Source organism: Setaria viridis, chromosome 1, assembly GCF_005286985.2.
Source record: "Setaria viridis chromosome 1, Setaria_viridis_v4.0, whole genome shotgun sequence".
NCBI lineage: Eukaryota > Viridiplantae > Streptophyta > Magnoliopsida > Poales > Poaceae > Setaria > Setaria viridis.
This window is the reverse complement of record NC_048263.2, coordinates 7883367-7906445: the sequence shown is the minus strand read 5'-3', so window position 1 is coordinate 7906445 and position 23079 is coordinate 7883367. Positions and strand designations below refer to the sequence as shown.

The 23079-nt window shown below is 40.3% G+C and overlaps 2 protein-coding genes across 3 annotated transcripts; both read left to right on the top strand.

Moving 5' to 3' along the window:
- Positions 1-604: 604 nt before the first annotated feature.
- Positions 605-14591, top strand: LOC117864516 (nuclear pore complex protein NUP160). The gene is made up of 27 exons (XM_034748653.2): positions 605-927; positions 1213-1345; positions 1439-1703; positions 1982-2042; positions 2405-2556; positions 3082-3164; positions 3843-3947; positions 4208-4305; positions 4981-5101; positions 5690-5872; positions 5974-6166; positions 6254-6816; positions 7368-7530; positions 8737-8999; positions 9110-9297; positions 10000-10070; positions 10151-10494; positions 11245-11313; positions 11410-11719; positions 11807-11938; positions 12046-12151; positions 12279-12344; positions 12420-12558; positions 13606-13713; positions 13808-13951; positions 14040-14213; positions 14311-14591. The coding sequence occupies exons 1-27, from the start codon at positions 725-727 to the stop codon at positions 14380-14382; spliced, it is 4509 nt and encodes a 1502-aa protein (XP_034604544.1). The 5' UTR covers positions 605-724; the 3' UTR covers positions 14383-14591.
- Positions 14592-15050: 459 nt separating this feature from the next.
- On the top strand, positions 15051-22803 carry LOC117864524 (protein SEMI-ROLLED LEAF 2). 2 transcript variants are annotated; one of them, XM_034748664.2, is made up of 20 exons: positions 15051-15247; positions 15398-15609; positions 15939-16013; positions 16108-16223; positions 16391-16505; positions 16598-16726; positions 17205-17252; positions 17555-17751; positions 17828-18024; positions 18126-18412; positions 18642-18791; positions 18888-19328; positions 19485-19634; positions 19966-20038; positions 20135-20262; positions 21088-21288; positions 21382-21519; positions 21600-21725; positions 22040-22255; positions 22394-22803. In XM_034748664.2, exons 2-20 carry the CDS (start codon positions 15454-15456, stop codon positions 22547-22549), a joined length of 3099 nt encoding a protein of 1032 aa, XP_034604555.1. In that variant the 5' UTR covers positions 15051-15247; positions 15398-15453; the 3' UTR covers positions 22550-22803. The 2 variants fall into 2 exon arrangements, with proteins under 2 accessions (XP_034604555.1, XP_034604562.1); XM_034748671.2 differs by lacking the exons at positions 15051-15247; positions 15398-15609; positions 15939-16013 and having other exon boundaries at positions 16102-16223; positions 16386-16505.
- Positions 22804-23079: the final 276 nt, after the last annotated feature.

The window sequence follows — 23079 nt, the reverse complement described above, 5'->3', positions numbered from 1 at the left end:
AAAATAATACCAATGGCGATCCTATATTCATGTTGCTTTCCTAGATCCATTGCTTGCTTGCCTTTTCTCCATTGTTTGCTTGTGTATATCCAATTCTCCATGTATTTTTTATTTTCCACTGCAAATAATAGGCTTGAAGTTCAGAATGATATTAACTTTAGAAAAAAAAAGATCCCGTAGCAAAAAGAAAGAAAAGAAAACAATGACAATCCTGTTGCTTTCCTTGCTCCATTGCTTGCTTGCGTATACCCAATAGGCCAATACTCCATGTATTTCCGATTTTCTACTAAAAACAATAGGCTTGAAGTTAAGAATGATATTAACTCTAGCAAAAAATGATCTTAAAATATTATATATTTTTTGGATCCACGTATTTGAATAAGGTAGAATAAATGAACTATATGTTTTTAGAAAATTTGAAAGCTAATACACCTGATTTCACGTATTGTATTAACTTACTGTAATCCCATCCTCTCCATTTATTTTTTTTGGGAAAACTCTCTCTCTCTCTCTCTCTCTCATCTCTCTTGAGATGGGCTAAACTGCTAAAGCCCAGATACGAAAAGGAAAATCTAAGAAAGGCCCAATTCGGCATCTCCCCAACTCTCCGTCTCTCCCTGCTCCCAACTCATCACGCTCCACCTCGCCGCCCAAAAAACCCACTATCTCCAAAACCCTCTTTCCCGCGGCCGCCGCCGGCGACGACGGCGACGGCGAGGCAGCTATGGCCGCCCCCGCCACCCGAAGGATCGTTGGTGCTGAGGTCCCCATCCCCGGTTCTGACAAACTGCGGTGGATCGACCTCACCGTCCCCTCCTCCTCACCCGCGCCGGCGAGCTCCGCCGATCCCTTCGTCTGCGTGCCTCCGCGCGCCGCCTCGGGATGCCATATCATCCCTTTGGGAGATTCTCAGTGTTACCTCTCGTGGTATGTGTGGCTTCTCCTCACCTCTTCGAGCTGTATTGTTGTTCTGTTCGGATGAGTGCCGCATTTTGTTAGCTCAACATCCCGCAGATTAGATTTAGCTTACAATAGTTTGCGCTTTCGGAGTTGGTTGTTATCATGGTCCTGTGAGATGAATCCTTGTACAACTAGAACTTAAGTGCACACTCGGTATTGCTGTGGTGCTTGCCAGTTGCCACGTTCAGAGAAACCCTAGGTTCATAGTAGGTGGTAATTTTCTGAAGGGAGCTTATGGATTCTGTCTTACAGGAGGATTCACGAGGAACACCTAAATGTGCTAGAGGTCATTGAACTTGGCGCTTCCAAGGAGTTCCCTAGCTCTGGACTGCGGTTGGTCTTCCAGGAGGCGCTATGTCCATTTGCCTTTTTATGTGAACGAGAGGTTGGCTCATTCCTGATATCTCATGCCAATTGTTATTTTCGGTAACTTTCCGGAACCTTAGGGACCAGACTAATCCCTTCCATGGTAATGCAGGGTCACAGGCGAGGGGAGCTTGTATATATGTTATATGCGCTTACTGTTTCTGGGGTTGCTATCTTGTGCCACTTACGCAGCCCATTTTCTTACGTATCTGGTTCAGTACTGCATCAGGATGATATAGTTGAGTTTAGTCTCCAAACTCATGCTCAGAGTGCAAAGGTTACAGCAGTAACAGCAAAGCCAGGATGTATAGTGATTGGTCGGCAAGATGGGTCCATCTGTTCTTACAGTCTTGGCAAGTTAGCTCCAAACTCACCAGGCATGTCCTCTAATGTCTACTCGCAGTAGCAAAATCACTGTTTCGGATTTATTGTGTTCTACTCCCTCCGTCCCAAATTGTAGGTTGTTTTAGCTTTTCTAGGTGCTTAGTTTTTGCTATGCACCTAGACATGGTGCATGTCTAGATGCATAATAATATCTATGAACCTAGAAAAGCCAAAACGACCTACAATTTGAAACAAAGGGAGTAGATGATTGGACTCGGAGCCTGCTGTAGCTCTCCCCAAGGTTTCTGACAGTTATTGTCTTCTACTGTAGGCTTCTTGAATGAGCTGCGAGATGATGCTGGGATTGGGCGTTTATGGACTCTCATGTCGAGGTACTACTTTGCTTATGAAACTCCACCAAGCAATGAAAACAGGATTAATAGCTTAGCTACATGAGAATTGTTGCTAGAACATCCACTGTTTTCATGTTTGGCCTTTAGCCTTTGCCCCTGCTGTATCCTGTATAGCTCTTCTCAGAAACTTCCATAGTCTAGGAAGTAGGATCTGACTGTGCAATGTTCATATGCTAGTCCAACTCAATTTGCACTCCCATTTACTGTTGCAAGTAGCATTTTGTTATATGTGAATGGAGTTCCGTTTATTTTAAAGCTTCTTTAGTTGATCTACATTTCATATTACATATTTTTTTGTTTTTTTACCTTTTTGCATGCAATTTGTCTACATTATTTTGCAGAACCAGGACTGTGGGTCCTGTGCAGGATATAGTGGCAACTGTCGTAAATGAAAGGGACCTGTTATTTGTTCTTCATTTAGATGGACATTTGCGCATATGGGATAATCACACGAAACTTCTCAACTATAATGTTTGCTCAAATGATATTGAAGGTAATGCCTATGTTCTCTTTACTTGCTATCCTCTTGATCCTGTCCTTCTGAACTGGTGATAATTGTGTTATGGTTATTTTTAAACAATGTTGCTGTATTTACAATACATGCAATGCGTGCTGTGCAAGCCACAATCACAACCTTAAGTCCGTCCTGCTTCCAGTCTCATATCCAAGCTGCTGACACCCATGTCTATACTAGGTACTAGATAACTGATAACATTTTTGTGGTGGGCTGATGATAGCTTTATATTTGTAAATGGTTGTTTCAGTGAGCTCAGTGACATTGCTTTGAACGTGGAAAAGCAGTGGGCGCCAATTGTAACTAAAATGTGGGTTTCATTTGTTTGCAATAGTTCTAAGACTCAAGGGATGGGTATGGTTAAGCAATTTGAGATGCATAAAGATTTGTGATTTTCATGAATAAACAACTGTAGGTGTGCTTTGTCGATGCATCGCAATATAGGGATGTCCTCTGTGAAGTCTTCTGTTCGGCAAAATTGTTGACAATTTCTCTTTATGCCAGGCCATCCGTCCAGACTATGGGTTGGTGAGGCCGATGATGATCAAGAAATGATATCTTTGGCAGTTCTGCATCAGAACACTGTGGTATGCCTAGAATGTTATCTCAGCAGTTATTTACTTGCTCATTCGCCATTCACAAATCTACATGTATGCAACATGAGAACAAAACCTACGGTTGTAGATGTTACTAGGTAACTCCACTGTTTGGAAATGGTAACAGAATCCTCTATTCTAGGTTTATTGTGAATCAGAAGTGTATTCAATACACATACAATGCTCAAAGACTAAACTTGCAAGCTGTGCCTTGCCAGTGTTTTCTTACTTGATTGGACTAGCGTCATTGGTTAACCACATGATCTTAATGTATTGAGAGTAAAGAAAACTTTTTTAACCTTATTGAGCAAGAGGAGCTGGGCAGATTGGTGATGGCAGTTGTGGACTTAATTTTGGGCTTGCCCTGGTTGGTATATAGTATTAACAGGTGACATAATTACTGTGAAACATTGTGGTCCCCTCAGTTTATAAGATGGTGATATTTACTAGCTCTGGATTATATAACCTTGACCTGGTGATTATCTTATATTTAAATGTTGGATCTGTTGATCTATGCTTTACTTGTGCTCATATTTGTCAATTCATGAAATCTATTTTCTCTATAGTGGGTTCCATTGTACAGTGACATAATGTGACAAGAACTGTTTTTTTTTTTTCCATCATTATTGCTGGAAGTAGCTGACTGGTTAGCATTGTGTCTTTTTGAAGGTTCAAGATTGTGATCATGTTGCATTGTATGGCTTCAGTTTTTCTACTGGGGAAAAGTTCCCATTCTCTCCTGAACCTTCAATTTCTACTGTACCTTTGCTGGAGGTAAAGCGCAACTGTGGGGGTGATATATGGTTTAGTTTTATTTAGTTTATCGGCATCGACATCAACAAACTTTATTTTTTTGTAAGATCTCCATCTACTTAACTAATTGGAAATGAATCAACCAATCATAGTTATTCTGTGGAGTTTCAATATTTCATATTTTTATGCATGCTTATAGAAAACAACATTGATGCATCATCATTCCTTACACGTTAAAAACATATTCCCTCATTAGCTAATATTCCAACCTCCTTACTCAGGGGAAGCTTGTCGACTTGAAAATAGGCAAGGACAAGCTTTGGATACTTAAAGAATTTGGATCGATGCTGTATGAAATATTGCAGTATGACACCAAAGCGTAAGTCCGTTGTACCTCATTGTTGTCACCATGTTCCATTGCAATCCTTCAACCACTGGTAGACTTGTAATTTGTTTCATAACATCTGTCGCACCATGAAACATGAACTAAGCATCTCTTATTTTAATGACCTCAATCAGTATATAAGTACATATCATCAACTGTACAAAAGGTGCCCTGAAAAAACTGTACAAAAGGTCAGCTAACTAACATATATTAGTACAGAAATACGTGGCAGTCTTTGATTTGTGTTTTCTACCTTTCTTTGTATTACATACATTATCAACTTTCTGAACAGAAATTTGTAAACGCACGCAATACCATATTATACCTCCATAAATTCTTGGGAATATTCAGATGTGCACATGTATAAACATTGGCTTAATCTGTGGTGAATTGTTCACCACTCATCAAGCCCATATATCAGTTTATCATATTAACCAGTTAATTTCTTAACCACTTTCACTTGCTTGTTGGCTTTTTTATCCCAGTTTATTGCATCATGATATAGTTGGATTTGTCACCTTTTATCTTCTACCTCCGTGCTTTTCTCAAAATTCTATACAGTATTTGATTTCCTTTTCTTATGTAAATTCTGGACACAGTGATTAAATTATTATATCAAGTAATGCTAATTGATTGGCCAAATTTTATTTGCAATGCAAAATGTTGCAGTGAGAAAATTTGCTCTTATGTGCTACAAGAAGACGCTATCAGTGAGCAATTGTTTCAAAGTTCAGACAATGCATTGGATGATTTGGTCTGGACAGCTGATTCAGTGTTCTCCTCCTTGAAGGTAGCTGTAATTTCCTTATGATTTTGTTCATAGTTCTAATTTCATCTGGAACACACAGATATGTTTCTCTGATGATTTTATCATTTATTATAATGAATTATGTTCAACTTGAATCATGGGCTTGCTACTTTGCATTGCTGTTAGGTTTTTGTTATCGTCTCTGGTAAACTGAGTGATCTACTGATGGATGTTTAATTCTAATACACTTGATCACTGAAACTCCAGAGATTCTTAGGCAGTATAATTATTCTCAAGTGTCATGCATTTCTCTTTATAATTACATATTCATTGCAATTTCCGTTTTTTAATTTAGGGTTGTCAGTTGTCACCAATTTGATCCCTCCACTTTGCCCATTGGCTCATTTTGATCTTATAAGTCTCAAAATGGTTAGTTTAATCAGCAAATTTAGAATCTTTCTTTTCAAGTGAAATGTCATTGTTCAGATGATAGTTTCTATATGGTTGAAGAATATGTTGTGTAGATTTCAGAACTCTTCCATGCATTTTAGCTCCACCTTTTTTTTGGTGTGTGTTCTGTGACTGGAGTTCAATGTCCTTTAGCTATCTATACATCTTTGGTATCTGTAGGAACAGGCTTTCACTTTTATTTCATCTATGTTTCTGCGGAGGCTACTTCAACCAGGAGTAAACCACTGTTCTGCTCTTCGTGAAACCTTATTAGAGCACAAAAGGTTTCTGTCAGATTCTGAGTTCCAGTCACTTACAGCTAATGGACTACGAAAAGAGATATTATCCATTATAGAACAAGAGGTAATCTTCCTTTTTTATCTTGTCGCTTCTTTTGTACTTTTAAGACTTCTAATGTCTAGTTCGTCTTTATAGCTGAATTTCCAGATTTATTTTGGTTTTAGGTAAGTTCACAGACAGCGAGTGCTACAGCCTATCACTGGAAAAAATTCTGTGCACGATATCTCCACAATTGGTGCTGGAATAATAGGCCATATGGGTTGCTTCTTGATACTAACAAAGAAGTGTTTGGTTTGATAAGAAAGGGTTCATTTTCCCTGTTCCGTTGTTTGGAGGGTGTGGAGATGCTTATTTATGGTTTGATTCTGTCCTAGTAATTTGCAATAAATTTTCATCTTAGCAGTTGAGAGTAATTAAGTAATGCTAACTAGCCTAACATTTCAGGTTCATCCGATGAACTGCGCAATATTGATGACCTAGGGATGAACTTAATGGATGCTGACATTGAACTTCTCAATGAAGTCCTTAGGTGCATGGGCCATATACACCATCTGCTGGGGAGATCTTCCACTGCAATATATTACGAGTCCCTTATCAGTTCTGTTATATCATCTGATGAAATTGCTTCGCAAATAGTAAAGATTCTAGAGACTGGTTTTAGTCCTCAATCATCCTCATCCCTCGTTACATTACTTGGAACGGATGCTTATGTAGAAAGAAGGCAGGCGGCTCACAAAAGTCAAAGGAAGTTTTCTGTTGATATGTTACTATCTTTTCATAAGTTGCGATCAAGATCCGCATCCTGGTCCGTGGTATTCGATGTGATCGAGAAGTTTATGAAGTGTTTGAACACAAACATCAACGTACAAGACTATGAATCAAAGAGAGTTTGTAATGTAAATTCTGTGTTATTAGTTCAAGCTACTTCACAGGTTGCAAGGACGATGTTTGAGTCTGCTTTTGATCTATTTCTGTTCCTCAGTTATCTGGTTGGTGTTGGTGGGCAGGTATGCTATACCTTTTTGACATTTGATATTTCTGTCTGCCGTGTACCATAACTTAAACTTTGCTTCCTCTACCAAGTACTCACATTATTGCTGCATTTTTAGCCTGCATGAGCATGCTTGCCTCCTTGTCTCAACTGTAACTTGCAATAGCTGGTCAGAACTCTCAAGAACTTACACAAATACTGGGATTGTTGGATTGCCTTTTGTGATATTGCAACTGGAAAGTTAAATAGCAATGAATATTGTGTGGTGCTTATGCACATAACATATGGCTAACTACCAACAATTGTTATGGTCTAACAGTCATGTTGGTGAATATTTGGTATTTATATGTCCTTTCAGAATGACCTCATTGTAGTGGCCTTAGGCCTGTGGGCTAAAAAAGTTAATTCCACGTGCAAATATTAAGTGACAATGTCTTTCTTTAATCTTTTCACCTTTTCTTATGGGGTGTAAAATTGTAAATTAATGAGTCTTCATCTTCATTGATACAGTTGTTCTTCAATGGTATATATTATTTTTTCATTTGATAATAATAATTTCTGAATCAGGTCTCCTTGTTGCAAAGTGATGTTGCCAGAATAAAACTGAAGTTGTTCCCAATGATTCAAGACATATTGGGACAATGGATTGTTCTCCACTTTGTAGGAATCTCACCAACATCACCACCAACCATTGAAGATTTTAGCTATCAACTTTCTTCTCTTCAGCTTGGTAATGATTGCCTAAAATATCTAATGTTTTTCTTACCTATGGTGTTGATATGCATATTTTGAATGGGCACCCTACCACTTCCTTTAGTGTCTTATTGTGCTCTGTTTTATGATGCTATTACGAGTCCACACCAGAGGACATTAGATCTGTCATTTTGATGTTTTGTAATGGCAATATGGCATGCATAACAGCATAAGGTTTTTGGCAATTGTATTCTAGGGACACTTTTGTGTGATCACATCTAGTATGTTTCATAGGACAATCAACAATGCACACCCTGGCTTCTTGTGATGTTTTGAATCTACATTAACTAACTGTACAAGCTCCTTCAAGACCTCTAAACTGGTTTATGTATGCTTCCTGTGCAAGATTCCAAAGAATGTGTTGTTAACTTCGCATTCACTACTTTTTATTCATTTTATTGATTGCATTAAACATAATGTCTTCTTTGTCCAACTGCAAAAATGTTGAGAACAAGGCTATTGTGGTGCCTTGCATCTGATTGTAAAGGACAGAGTCTAGCTCAATTTTTCATTCAGAGCAAAGAGCCTAAATTTTAGTAGCTTATTGGCAATTGACTGTCATTCCTCAGCTTGCCCCAATTTACTGTTCTGGGCAAACTACATATATGTGCTGTTTTCTCACCCTCCCAAGACTGAGCTATGATTTCTTTGTTTCTGAGGGATAGCCAAATTTGCGCTCCACTAGCAATCTAGCAAACAAATCATGCAGGAATTTGTGGTCCTGCATTTGTAACTGATGACAGATTAGTGCTCTACAATAGCTTACATACAAATTTAAATGGGGAAGTGAATGTGATGCTATATTTATGTACATGTTCTGGCAACTGTTGTCAAAGAAATTTGGATAACTAATATCCCGTGTATCAAAATTTAATGTGTTTTAGCTTCAATAACAATTAAGTTGAATATTTTGCATCAAGAAATTGTGAGATATCTTGAAGCGTAAAGTCATAAACCATGTGGATAGGTGTCTAAGAAATTAGATGTGGAATTTCTATATCTGTTGTGTCAGCCTGTACACTGCACCTCCCCATTTTATTAAATTTCTGATAGCTGATTGTGCTCTGCAAGTAGATACAAGTTGCTTATAACTCTCAATTTGTATTCTTTTATATAAATCCTTGAAGCTTGCTTGCGCATGCTGTTCTAAAAAAAATGTCTATTGTTACTTGTTTTTTTACAGGTAAAGTAGATGAGCTGTCTTTGCACAGAAAGCTTGGCTGCTCTGATTTTACATTGGCTTGTTTACTTGATTTTCCAATATCTCCTCGAGTCGGTGTTATGTCACATTGTTTTCCTAGTCCAGTGGAAGTAATCAATCTCGTAAGGAGTTTTAGTAGTTTGATTATGGGTGGAGGAAATTTTGATTGTGTACAGACTTTCTTGGGTTCCACAATTAATCTATCGGCAGTTCTCATCCGCCATGGTCAATATGAAGCTGCTCAGGTACAATATTTGTTTGTGGTCTAAAAATTCATTAGAAGCATACTTTGGTTTTATGTGATGTTTCTTTATTTATACAATATAAGATAAGCTCTCATATTCCTCTCTTATAGAATCTGCTGGGAATTCTGGAAACATACTTGAACAATGAGAAAGTATCCCGTACTGGTCAGGACGCAGATACTGCATGTTCAGCATATCTTCATCTTAATGGATTTTGCCTTCTGATGCTTGCACATGATGAAGCAAATACAGTTTTGAGAGAATCCAAGGTTCATGATGCTATCCGATGCTTTTTCAGGTACTACCTTTTCACTATGTGAACTTGTGCATTGAGCCTTATTGATTACCAAACAGCAAATTTCTGGAAACCATCTTTATTGGTTGGGGGCAGCAATAATTTAATTTTCTTATTGTGATCCTGTACAAACAATATATTACATAAACATATATGTTACTGAGCTATTGAAAATAATATGATTGCATTAGTCTCACTGGCTGTTATTGGTTAGTGTGCTTTGAAAAGGAAGGGGATTGCATGTTGCTTTAGAAACAACAAGTAACTAAGCTTGCTTGCTATCATCAGGTAAGGGATTGTCAAGCAAGCAATTAAATGATTTAAGTTAACATTTCTTCTGGTATGGGTCACTTCATTCAATTTTAGTTATCTAGTTCCCTGGGTTCTGTGAAACTACTAGTTCAGAACTGAGGCAGCACCATCTATTAGTTTCTGCTATCAGATCAAAGGTATTTCACTGTTAAACCCACCTTAAAATAAAAAAACTGCAGGCATGTTTTAGTTTACTTTTTGGAGGGTTGGGGTACAAATGGGACTAAAAAACGATGGAGTCCTGAAAGGATCGGAAATCTAAATAAAACACTTGGGATGCAAATACCTGTCTCATTGGCTGGTTCTTTTTTATATTGCTAATCTCTTTTGTAATGATGGGCTACTGGTTGGCTCTTTCTCTGGTGTTAACTTGACAATTACTTTGGAAAACAGAGCTGCATCCGGCCATGAAGCTTCAAAGGCTCTGCAGAAGTTTTCTTTGGAAACAGGGTTTCAAGTTTCAGGTGACATAATTCTCCTACTTTTGCTTGTTGTATCTATACTCCATTTAATTTATACTCTTAACTGTTTAGCTTTTCTTCAGGGGAATGCAGATCTATTTCTTTGTGGAGACTTCATTACTATGAGTGGGCAATGCAAATTTTTGAGCAGCACTCCATGAGCGAGGGGGCGTGCCAGTTTGCTCTTGCTGCTCTTGAACAAGTTGACAACATTGTTGATTTAGATAATGGAACTGAAGCCGAGAGCCTTCCGGAGACTGCAGCAATGATTAAAGGACGACTATGGGCTAATGTATTCAAGTACAGCTTGGATTTGAAAAACTTTCAAGATGCATACTGCGCAATAATCTCAAACCCAGATGATGATAGCAAATATATCTGTTTGAGGCGTTTCATCATAGTTCTTTGTGAGCTTGGGGAGACAAAGGTTTGGCATATCAAGTTGCTCATTTGCCCTTATTCTTCACCACATGAAATGGATAATCTACCATTTTTTTCGGCAATGTCAATGTACATCTTTAGTGTTTTAGGGTGGACTGTAGTACTAGTACCTATGCAGCAATTGGGTCCTAGGTTGGTGGGTGATTTACAAAGTGTTATAGCTAGTGGCCATGATGCATGTTTACATGCCATACATAGGTACTATAGGACTTGTAGCTTCATGGTTGGCATGATCTAGCACACTTGATTGTGTTCTACATTTTTGGTATTCTTATACTGGGGGTTGTATTGTGGGGAATGTTGTCCAACAGGGTTTGTTCTAAATTTTGTTAAAAAAAGTTATTATTGTGCCATTTTCTGTGTTAGCTACTCAATTGTTTTCCGTTTTATGCAAGGTATTGTTAACGGATGAAGCTGGCTCCTTTAACTACTCCTAAAATCATATGACTTGGATGCTTTTTGTTGTGTTTGAGCATTTTTTCTGTCTTTATTTATTTTATCGTATGCAAGACATGTTGACCAATCTAGCAGGCTTTCCTCTAAACCTTATGAGCTAAAAATCTTTAATTGTATGCAATACATGTTGGCAGGATTTCCTCTGGCGTCATTAACTAAAAATCATAAAAATAAAATGTTGTCTTTGTTTGTGTTATCCAGTTGCCTTCCTTTTCATTTAATGCAAGGGATGTTCGCTGCTAGATTGGAGCTTAAAATTGTCTCTTGTCTGTGGAAATAGGTTCTTTGCAACGGAGAGATTCCATTCACTGGTTTGGTAGAGAAAGTGGAGCAAGAGCTCTTCTGGAAGGTTCTCTCCCTCCCTATCCCACAACCTTTATCAGAATAGCCCAATCTTTGTGCCTATTGCTTCCTGCCATTTCATTCTTATTTTTTGGTTTCACAGGCTGAGCGCTCAGATCTATCTTCTAGGCCGAATCTCTACAAGGTTCTTTATTCATTTGAAGCATACAGGAACAATTGGAGGAAGGCAGCTGGATACATGTACAGGTACTTCGTTAGATTGAATAGAGAGGGTAATGCAGGTGGCAGCTGCCAACTTCCTCACGTGTTGCAAGAGAGGTTGCATGCTTTATCTGCTGCTATCAACGCATTGCAGCTTGTTGATCCCTCGTTTGCATGGCTTGATTCTGTTTGTGAAGCTGATGATCAAATTTCTCCAAGTAAAAGGCCTCGGAATCTTTTGATGGAGAATTGTATGTTTTGTCAGACTTTTTAACTGCTGTTTGATATGTGGCACTGCACAGCAAGCACTTGATTTAACTTTTATTCTCCGTTTGCAGTGGCTTTTGGCACAGATTCTGAGCTTTCTCGATTGCAATTTTGTGTTGACATTGAAATCCTTGAAAAGGAATACACATTAACGAAAGCACAGTTTATGCTCAGCACTGTGAAATCAACATTCAATTTTTCAGGCATGTCCAAAACTATTCATAGGTCTTTATTACTAGAATTTATAAGGGTCCATGTCTTAAACAATCTTTAAGAATTAACACTGAAATCTGTTTCTTTGTGACTACAGAAAGCCAATCTATTGAGTCCCTGATGGATATTCTTATAAACGAGAAATTGTATGACCTGGCCTTCACAATCGTGCTCAAATTTTGGAAGGACTCTGGAATGAAAAGGTGGCTCGGATTTTCTTATTCGTTCTTTTTACCTGTAGTCTTGTATTAATGGCTTGTTTGCCATGCCCTAGTTTTGTGTCTCTGCATCAATCTGACTGTAGCTTTTGTCTCAATTGTTCGGTTGTAGGGAATTGGAGCGTGTCTTTTCAGCTATTGCGCAACAGTGCTGCCCAAACAGATCAGATAAATCAGGGTATGTTGGGTATGTTATTGTACTAACTAGTAATACTTTTAATTACTGACGTGAGATATTGTAACCTAATTACAGGAGAAATTTGACTGACAGTAAACAACTGCTAGTGCTGCCTTCTTCTGAGGATGATGCATGGGATGGCAACATTAAGAGTATTGCTGTGACCCAACAGCTGCAGGGAAACTGCCACTGGGACACCCTTGAACTATTTATGGTATGTGACTTTCCTGTTTCTCCTCTGTTGTGTGTTTGCATCGTCAGTGCTTATTTGAATGGCCTCCTTTTATTACATTTGTTTAAGTTCGGAATATCCAATATACTTTGTTGAACTATATTTACTGTTGACCTATTTGAGAAAGTCAGTCAGCAGCGGCAAAACATATGAAAATATTGTTTTTTTTTTCTGGTACGGGTTCTTTAGGAATAGTAGACTATAACTTTTTGTGTCCTGCAACTATTTGATGTTTGTATGAACGGTCTTTCTGTTCTGATTAGTCGATGGTTACTACTTCATGAGTAGCGGAATAGACTTATTAGGTGCAGGGCTGTTTGCAGCTGAGGCCCTGTTTGGATCCACCCAACTAAAGTTTAGCTAGCTAAATTTAGGAGCTTTCTTTTAGCTAGCTAAAGTTTAGCTAGGGGTGTTTGGATCCTCTAGCTAAATGGTAGTCGAAAAGTTATTTGTCTATCCTATCCCTCACTCCCACTTTAAATACTTTTCCCGAGGAAGGTGGAGGGGCAGTTTGGTCTTTTATCACTTTAGCTGGGTTTAGCTGGGTTCAACTAGCTAAAGGAATCTTTAGCCAGCTAAAATTTAGCTGGGTCCTGTTTGGATCCATAGCAGCTAAATTTAGCCAGCTAAAGTTTAGCTGGTGGATCCAAACAGGGCCTGAGTCTGGGGGCTGGCTGGCAGAGGCTCCAACAACTGGCCACTATTTGTAGCTTATGCCGCACCATGATTAGAGTTTGAATTTGAAGCTCTGAATTTCTACTGACATTGAAGTATGTTAACCTTGAAACTAGATTAAGCCATATTCTGAGAGTGTCTCCAAACTAGAGAAAGTCAACTTAAGAATCATGCCTTTTCTACATCTAAATGTATGAAGTGTTTGATATTTTCTCTACATTCCTAACAATAGCGCATACATGTTTGATATGCCAGTCTGAAAATCTAGCTGGTCTCCATGAATTGCACAAATAGTAGTTATGTGTCAATACTTTTTTTTATACTGGTGTGTCAATACTTTTATTCCTTTTGCAGAAGAAATACAATGATCTGCATCCTAGGTTGCCTGTCGTTGTTGCTGAGACGCTTCTTTATACTGATCCCGAGATTGAGCTACCTCTTTGGTTGGTTCAGATGTTCAAGGTGACCTTCTGATAAATAGCATCTACTAGCTCTGTTGTTCAATTACACAGTTGGTTGCTGATCGACGGGTTTGGCTGCTGCACTTTGTGTTCAGACTAACAAGGCAGGGAACAGGATATGGGGCATGTCTGGGAAAGAGGCAGATCCTGCTGCCTTATTCAGACTCTACATAAACTATGGCCGGCATGCAGAAGCAACCAACTTGCTGGTGGAGTACCTGGAGTTGTTCGCGTCATCGGTAATGGACCGACCAGACTGAAATACCCCAATGCACGATCTCATCGAATACAACCTTAACATATAAACCCCCTGGAAACCATTTGCAGAGGCCAGCGGACGTCCTCCACCGCAAAAAGATGTCAGCAGCTTGGTTCCCGTACACCGCCGTCGAGAGGCTGTGGTGCCATCTTGGGGAGATGCAGCGCGCCGGCCACAGCGTGGATCAGTGCGACCGGCTCAAGAAGCTGCTGCACGGAGCCCTGATGAGCCATCTGCAGCAGGTTAGTAGTAGTGCTTACTGCCACTTCCGAATGCAAAACAGCGTTCAGCCTTGCGTGTTGATGCTGACTGTGTTCTTGTTGCTCCACGATTTTGCAGGTCGTGGTTGACTCGGAGGACGTGCTGTCGTCAGTTGGAGGTGGTCAGGGAATGGAGGGCCAGAGCAACTGAGATCGTGTTGGTGTTGGTCCGTGATGTAGAGAATAGAGAACGTTATGTCACGGCTGAATCTTGTACGTAATTGTTTGTATGGTTCTGTTGTCTACGAGTGATCCATGTGTCTTGGGAAGACAAATGCTTGTGCTGAGACTTCAACATGGAAGTTCCCATAACGTGTTCGAGTTCCACATGTATGTAGATGGAGTGACACCATTGTAGTACGTCGGGTATGGCTGTCTAACATTCATTCCGTTTTAAAATATTCGACGTCTAGAAGGAGCTAAGATAATTAAAAATAAACTAAATTTACTTATATTTTAAAATATAATATATTTAAAAATAAACTAGCAGGGGACGAGTCAATGAGATTGCGCCAGTTGGAGCCTGCTCGATCTGTAAGTTCTCCTGCTCAATGACATTTTGCTAGAGCCGGCACGAGTTTGGAAAAAGAAAAAGGGTGAATGCTGGAAGCAGGCGGTAGCATGAGCCCAAGAAGTCATGTAACGTGTGGCCATGTGCGAAGGCGGTGGGCCGGTGACCAGTGGCCACCTCTTGGCTGACAGGTGGGACCGTTTCCCGCACACCCTTCACATGTCACATGTGGCAAACGAGCGCGCGAGCCCCGGAGCCGGCCGGCCGTTGTGTCGCATTGCTTCCCCCGACGTCCCGACCCCACCCAATTCAATTCGATTCCCCCTGCCCCGAACCGAGCCCGAGGTGCGTGCGCGCGCGTCGCCCCCCACCTCTTCCCCTCCTCGCCGCTCTCCCCTTCCGCCGCCGTGGGGAGGCAGGCAGGTCGGAAGAGGCGGAGGAGATCGGCGGCGCCGACGCCACCCGCCGTCCAGCCTCACCATCCCTCCCCGCGAACTAGGCGCAGGTAATCCCCTCTTCTCTCCACGGCCCCGGCTGTGCCTGATCCGATTCCGTTCAGCCGATCAGGTGGTGGTGCCAGCAGTTCGATTCGGCTTGTCCGCTGCGGTGCGGGGTCGCTAACACATTTTGCGCGCCTCCAACGGGTACGCTGCAGGCTGAGGCAGGGAGGCGGCGGCGGGAGGTTTTCCGGCGAGCGGAGGGTGGTCGGGGATGGGGCTCAACGGTGCGGTGTCGGGGATGGTGTCGAGGAAGGTGCTTCCGGCGTGCGGTGGGCTCTGCTACCTCTGCCCTTCGCTGCGCCCCCGCTCCAGGCAGCCCGTCAAGCGCTACAAGAAGATCATCGCCGACATATTCCCCTCATCACAGGTTGGCAATTCTTACGCACGTCTGCTTAGGTTAGTTCCATGGTTCTGTTCGCTCGCCATCAACTGCATTCCCTGGTGCTGGTGGCACACAAGGCTGGCTTTGTTTCGCCTTGCGTAGAAATAGAAGCAGTGCGGCATTACCAGTTATGAGCTGCCTAGAGCCCCGGTTTGGCTACTATGTCTCCATCATTGGAATCCCTTGATCATTCACTAGCTCTCCACAATAGGGAGATGGTAATGGAGTGATAACCTCTGTTGGGTTCCTCACATAACATGGGGTTGTGGTTGATTATATCCGAAAACATGACTTAATTTCATCATGTGCTGCAGGAAGACGAACCGAATGAAAGGAGGATCGGGAAACTGTGCGAGTATGTTGCTAGAAACCCCCAGCGTGTGCCAAAGGTGGGGTGTTGTTCCACCTTAAGTGTCCTACAGATTGCACACAATTCATTGCTTCCAGTTGACTTGCTTTCACTTGCGTACTGTGTCTGTGCAGATCACAGATTACTTGGAGCAAAGGTGTTACAAAGAGTTAAGAAGTGAGCATTATGGCTATGCAAAAGTAGTTGTGCTAATATACCGCAGGCTATTGGTCTCTTGTAAAGAACAGATGTGAGTCTTGATTTTTCACGTTCAGTTTACAATGCGTCAGATCTATCTCATCCTAAACAAGAACAGCTTGATGTTTGGCTTTCAAAATAGAATATAACTTCTATATTTGCATGTTGCAAGTTCATTTCAAATGGTTGTAAATCTGAAAGTTAATTTTATCAGTGCAGACCGTTACTTGCAAGTAGCTTATTAAGCATCATACAAACACTTTTGGATCAATCAAGGCAGGATGACATGCGCATCATTGGCTGTGAAGCCTTATTTGATTTTGTTGTCACTCAGGTATCCAATTTATGTAGTGAGCAATGGATGCCTTTCTATATTCATGGACTATTTCCATCTTTATCAGTTGCTGAATTCTGAGTTGGTTCCAGGTGGATGGTACGTATCAGTTCAATTTGGAAGAACTTGTTCCAAGACTCTGCAAACTTTCTCAAGTAGTAAGGGAGGATGAGAAGGCTAACGCACTCCGTGCAGCTGCCTTGCAATCTCTTTGTGCTATGGTAACTTACCTTCACAGTAGCTTTAGCGGCAATTTCTTTATGTTTTTTGTTCTCAATTTGGTAAAACTGCTTGCAGTGTTAAAGTATAGCCCAATCAAACTTATTATGATGATTCTCATCACAATTAGGTGTGCTTCTTGAAGAACTATTTAGAGCCATTAGCTTGGCAACTATTCATGGGTATGTAGTATACAGCTGCAGTTCCATATTATTACGGTTCTGCTAAAACTGGCTAAGAAGCTCAATAAGAAATTTGTAGCAGTTTATCATCATAGATATTGCGATCCTGCAATGTGTTTGCCATCAATAGCGGCGTGGCCATGTTGAGTAATTTTGCGTATATTTCCAAGATCGCTCAATTTTTTGTCTTATTTTGCATTCTTATTACAATAAATATAGGTGTTAATCCAAAGCACTGGAAACTACAGACCAAATATGATCTAGTGCTCACATATTGTTTATTTTATATGTTGAACAGGTCTGGTTTATGGGTGAGCTTTCTCATATTTCGTCAGAGTTTGATGATGTAAGCATCTTCCAGTAGTTCTTGTATATTCTGTCCTCGAAACATCAGACCGTCATTATTTTCTCAATGTTAGATGTTTGCTCATGTATGGCGCAGAATTGCAGTGTACAACCTAGAAAAGAGGTTGCTTTATTGCTCAAGTGTTTTCACAGATGCAATACGATTCCTATTCCACCTATACTACTATTTTTGCTTCTATATTTTTTTACTGAATGCTATTTGTTTTGCCTGTGAGAGAATTTTTTTGTGGAAATATATTGTGCTATTAAATTATTATCCTTGATCTTCACTGCAATTTTCAGGTTGTCCAAGTAGTATTGGAAAGCTATGAGCCTCAGAAGGCGCAAAATGACAGTAGAGCCACTGAAAATCCAGGTGGTCATTGGGTGGAGGAAATCCTTAAAATAGAGGGTCATGCCGCTTCAACTCCATTTACCATCTCTACTATACCTTCTTGGAAGAGCATAGTTAGTGATAATGGAGGAATTCATCTGCCAATGTAAGATAATCTTCTTTGAACTTCAATTAGTTATTTCCTCTTGTTGTGCAGTTCTTATTTGACTCCTGTCTTGTAGGGAAGATGCCAAAGATCCTAGTTTTTGGTCAAGAATCTGTGTGCATAACATGGCCACGCTGTCCAGGGAGGCAACCACATTCCGCCGTGTTATGGATTCCCTATTTCGGCACTTCGATAATACTAATTCATGGTCATCCACGAATGGACTTGCACTTTGTGTTCTATTGGACATGCAAATGTTCATGGAAAACTCAGGTGCTCTATTCATATTTCATTAAACACAACTGAAAGTAGACCTTTGACAATTGGCATTGACATGATTACTTTATTTATTTATCTATAACTGGCTTTTGCAGGGCAACACATTAATTTGATGATATCAATACTAGTAAAGCATCTTGAACACAAGGCCATACTGAAGCAACCTGAGATGCAACTCAGCATTGTGGAAGTGATATCTGCTCTCGCAGAACAATCAAGAGCTCAAGCTTCAGCAGCAACCATTGGTGCTATAAGTGATCTTGTGAGGCATATGAAAAAGACGCTGCATGTTGCTCTTGGCAGCAAAGATTTGGAGGTTGTAAAGTGGAATGACAAACTCCGGAAGGCTTTTGATGAATGCATAGTCCAGCTGTCAAAGAAGGTCAATTTCCCTCTAACTCAAACTTACAATGATGTGCCACTTGCTGCTCTTTAACTTTCATTCCCTTGCAAATTTGATGCCAATATAATGCCTCTTACTTCTTAGCTTGGTCTGCATAATATTATTATGGTTATCTTTACATGCAATCGTTCGTTCAAAAAAAATCTTTACATGCAACCTACCCTTATAGTTCATAGGAGCCCACAACTTAGCTTGTGTTGTTCATCAGGTAGGTGATGCTGGACCAGTTCTTGACATGATGTCGGTGATGCTAGAGAACATATCACGCACTCCTCTTGTTGCTATAGCAACAACCTCTGCTGTTTATCGCACAGCTCAAATAATCGCTTCTATACCAAATTTGTCGTATAAGAACAAGGTATGCTGTTGGAGCACAGACAAACTTTGAATTCATTTTGGCAGCAATACTTAGTGTATGTTCTTTATAAAAACTTATTCTATGTCATCTTGTCAGGTATTTCCAGAAGCACTTTTTCATCAATTACTCTTGGCAATGGTTCACCCTGATCATGAAACCCGTGTTGCTGCACACCGTATATTTTCTGTTGTCATTGTCCCATCTTCTGTTTCTCCCTTTCCCAATTTGAAATCCCCAGATCAGCGTAGAAAACATGATGTTCAGAGGACACTCTCGAGGGCTGTATCTGTCTTCTCATCTTCAGCTGCTTTGTTTGATAAGTTGAGATGGGAGAAGAACTCCTTTAGAGAAAATGTACATGAAGGAAGCATGAACAGAATTTTGCATGGTATTGACAATAAAACTGCTGCTCCCAATGACTTGCAAGGCTCACGAAGCTTGAGGCACAGCCTCGAAGTTTCTTCAGCGTCTCGGAAATATTCTTCTACATCCTTAAAGGAAAGCCAAAACTCATTGACTGAGTCAACCAATGACACGGTATGTTCTGCAATGTGCAACCTGTTCATCTGTTCATTTTCCTCACAAGAAAAAGTCCAACATTGAACCTCGTGCTCAACAATATACATGCTAGTAACATTTGAGCAAAGCTTTGCTGCTGTTCACATTCTTTTATGAACTTTTCGATACTTTCAGGAATCAACTGTGTTAAGACTAAGCAGCCATCAGGCCACACTTCTGCTCTCATCTATTTGGGCTCAAGCGATTTCTCCAAAAAATACTCCTCAAAATTATGAAGCTATCGCTCATACTTATAGTTTGCTTCTATTATTTCTGGGATCAAAGGTACTTCTATTTATGAGCTGTCATCTGTTTAATGTGTATTCTTATCTGAGTGTGCAGAAAATTGCTGTTTTCCTGCCAACTGTTTTGTTTTTTTATTTTTTGTAAAAAGGATGATTACGTATAGTATGATGCTCCACACTTGTCTTTGGTAGTATTTTTATTTTTTATTTCACTCATCTTTGGTAGTAATCTAGTATTGTTTATAACGTTATTCTCCACACTGTTAATACCATTCTCATACCGTTTATTGTTTAGTCATTTGTAATGTTCATCAGTCATCACTCAGAACATTATTTCTCTTTGTTTATTATTTCCCCCCTTTCTCTTCCAGGCATCGATTTTTGAGGCTCTTTCTCCCAGCTTTCAGATTGCATTTTCTTTACTGAGCTATTCACTTGGAACAGGTGAGGATACCACTACTTATCGTTTGCTCAGCAGTTACCAAATGAGATATGAGTTTGGTTCTCTAATAATTACCTAACCATTTTATTCTTGTTTAGATTCATTGCCACCATCCCGCCGTCGATCCTTGTTTACTCTGGCTACATCCATGATTGTTTTTGCTTCAAGAGCTTTCGATGTGGCACCTCTTGTGCCAATTTGTAAATCAATGCTCAATGATGGAACAGTATGTCTGATCAAATTCCACTCCTTCACCTCTTCAAGTGTTCTTGTTTTAGGTAGAGTCGAGTATATCATGTGTGCCGCGTATGTTAATACATAATGCCATAATGGGGGTGAACATCCGTCTATGTGAGGTTGGACAGTGATGACTTGATGCAGAATGACCATGGGAAGGAGGGGGTTGATAGTGGGAAGAAAACTGCAGAGACTTAGAGACTGGTGTGACTCGGTTTATTCATGCTTTTGCTTGTTCAGATAAATGTGTTGTCCTTTAAATAGACTATGGTTCCTGAGAATTCAATGTAAAAGAGATCTTATTGACTGAAACCAATGGTTAAGGCCTTGTTTGGATACTAGTGGATTGAAGTGGAATGGGAGGGATTGGAGAGGAAATTAGTTCATTTTAGACTCAATCCCCTTCATTCCCTTCCATCCTCCTCTATCCAAACAAGCCCTAAGGAGTTGAGGAATTACATGCTTATAGATAAGGCGCTAAATAGACTAATTTATCTGCTGGTGTGATGCTACATTAACACACATGACAAATACCATGGCACCTTTGCACATGACTAGCAGAATAATGCCCAAAAGCGAACATATTTTAATCAATGGAACACAAATTTTATGGAGCATTTTTTTAGTTCATTCACCAATTGCTTTCCAGTTGCACCAATTATTTTTTCTGCAGATGAAAAGCATATAGTGAGTACATTATACATTAATGAGTTAGTTTTGTATTACTGTTGTTCAAGTCATTTTTGTTGCTTCCTGTGTTTCCTTTCCTACTATCTAATAAACTGCTAAGCTTTATGTATGGCAACTGTTGTAGATGGATCCATTCCTTCGTTTAGTACATGAGAACAAACTTCAGGTTGTGAAGGATTATCTAGAAGACCCATCAAAATCCTATGGCTCAACAGAGGACAATGAAAATGCCTTGAGGTCTATTTCAGCAGTAGAACTAACAGAGAGAAACTCTCGAGAATCCATGGTCTCTGCAATTATGAATTCCATAGCATATATACCAGATGTAATTTTCTATCTATTCTATATAAGCTTTCTTACATTGCCTGAACTGAATTCCATGCAATGTCTTGATGAGCTTTCCCTGCAAATTCTGCAGGCAGAGTTAGAAGATATAAGAAGTCAACTGCTAACTGACTTCTCTCCTGATGACATGTGTCCAACTAGTGCTCACTTTTTTGCATCACCTGGCAAAAATTCAGAGTCAAGGCCTGGTGATGACGCTGACTATCAAGAGGTATACACATATGACATATTACCTATATTTTTCTCGCTCTTTCTTTTTTCCATTCTGAATTACGTGGAAAATTTGAGCAGGCCGAACTTATCGATGTGACAAATGACAACTATACATTTGCGGAAGTCTCTGCAACTAAACCAACTGCTACAGACATTCCTGCGTTCACAACAAATCTTTTGAGTATTGATGAACTTCTAGAAACTGTATGTTTTTTCTCTTAATTCTTTGCTCGCTCCTCTCTCTTTGTTTATTTAATTACTTGAGATGAACATGTTCATAGGATGCAATCTTATTCAGGTTTCCAGTGATCTAAAAGTTACATAGCTGAACTAGAACAAAGTATTTTTCAGTTTTGCTTTTAGCTTTGTTTACTCCAAAAAATACATTTCATTCTTTTACTAGTCAGGAGTACTTTGAATAGTGAGGAAGTTTCTCTTCAAAAAAAAAAAACAATAAAACCATTTGTCTGGCATGATTCCTGCGTTAATTTATACCTCCATCTATGTGCGTATTACAGGTGGTCAATGACACATCATCTGAGACCCAAAGATGCTCAGCACCAGCGGCCCCAGACATCCCATTCCAGGAGATGACTAGCCACTGCGAGGCCCTTTCTATGGGAAAGCACCACAAGATGTCTGTCCTCATGAGCTTCAAGAACAACAAACAAGCGCCCATCGTGCCAAACAATCAGATTAACCACGTCGAAGCAGGCCATACCTCTAACAACCAGGTGCCCAATCCGTGTGAATCAACTTGATCTCAAGCTTGCAATCACCTTTTACCGATGCATAATGATAAATCGGGGCAAAAAAAATAACATGGGATGGGATGGGCGGGGTGAGGCTGACTGTTGACGTTTTGTTTTCAGAACACGAACCCGTTCCTCCAGCAGAGCCTGGATGGCTACCCGCAGAGCATGGCTGCCGGCGAGTTACAGGATGCTGCCGGCGTCCAGCAGCAGCATTTCCTGAGGCTGCCGGCGTCGAGCCCGTACGACAACTTCCTCAAGGCTGCTGGCTGCTGATTTTCGCATGCAGAAACCCCCTCCGTGTAACTGAAGGTATATGTAACAGTGTGGATGCTGAGTTTGCTGCTGATGGGTCACAGGCAAAAGTTGCCATTTTGCTGCTGTTTGGCTGTATCCGTGTGACTTCAGTAAAGGGAAAGCGAAAAAGGAAGCGCACCCAACCCACCGCGCTCATTGCCGTGTGCTGTGTATTTGTAAAAGAAACCTGCCATCGTCGAACTTATATACAATCTAAGCAAGAGTTTACATGCGGGAGTTTTTTTTAATCAAATCACGTAAAATGGTCAGTGATGCAGGTTTTGTTTTCTTGATGGTTCGATCCAAAACCTCATTTGATTGAACTATTTTTGATCTCGATGCAAAGAAACCACTTGTGCGTCTATATGTCCAAATCCTTCTCTAGAGACCAATTCAGAGGTCAATCGACGGCACGAAACGCTCTCTCTACCAGACATGGATCAGCTGATCTGGAAGGATCAAAGATTGGGAAACCGTTCGGATTTTCCGTACACGTATCCCTAGTGCCA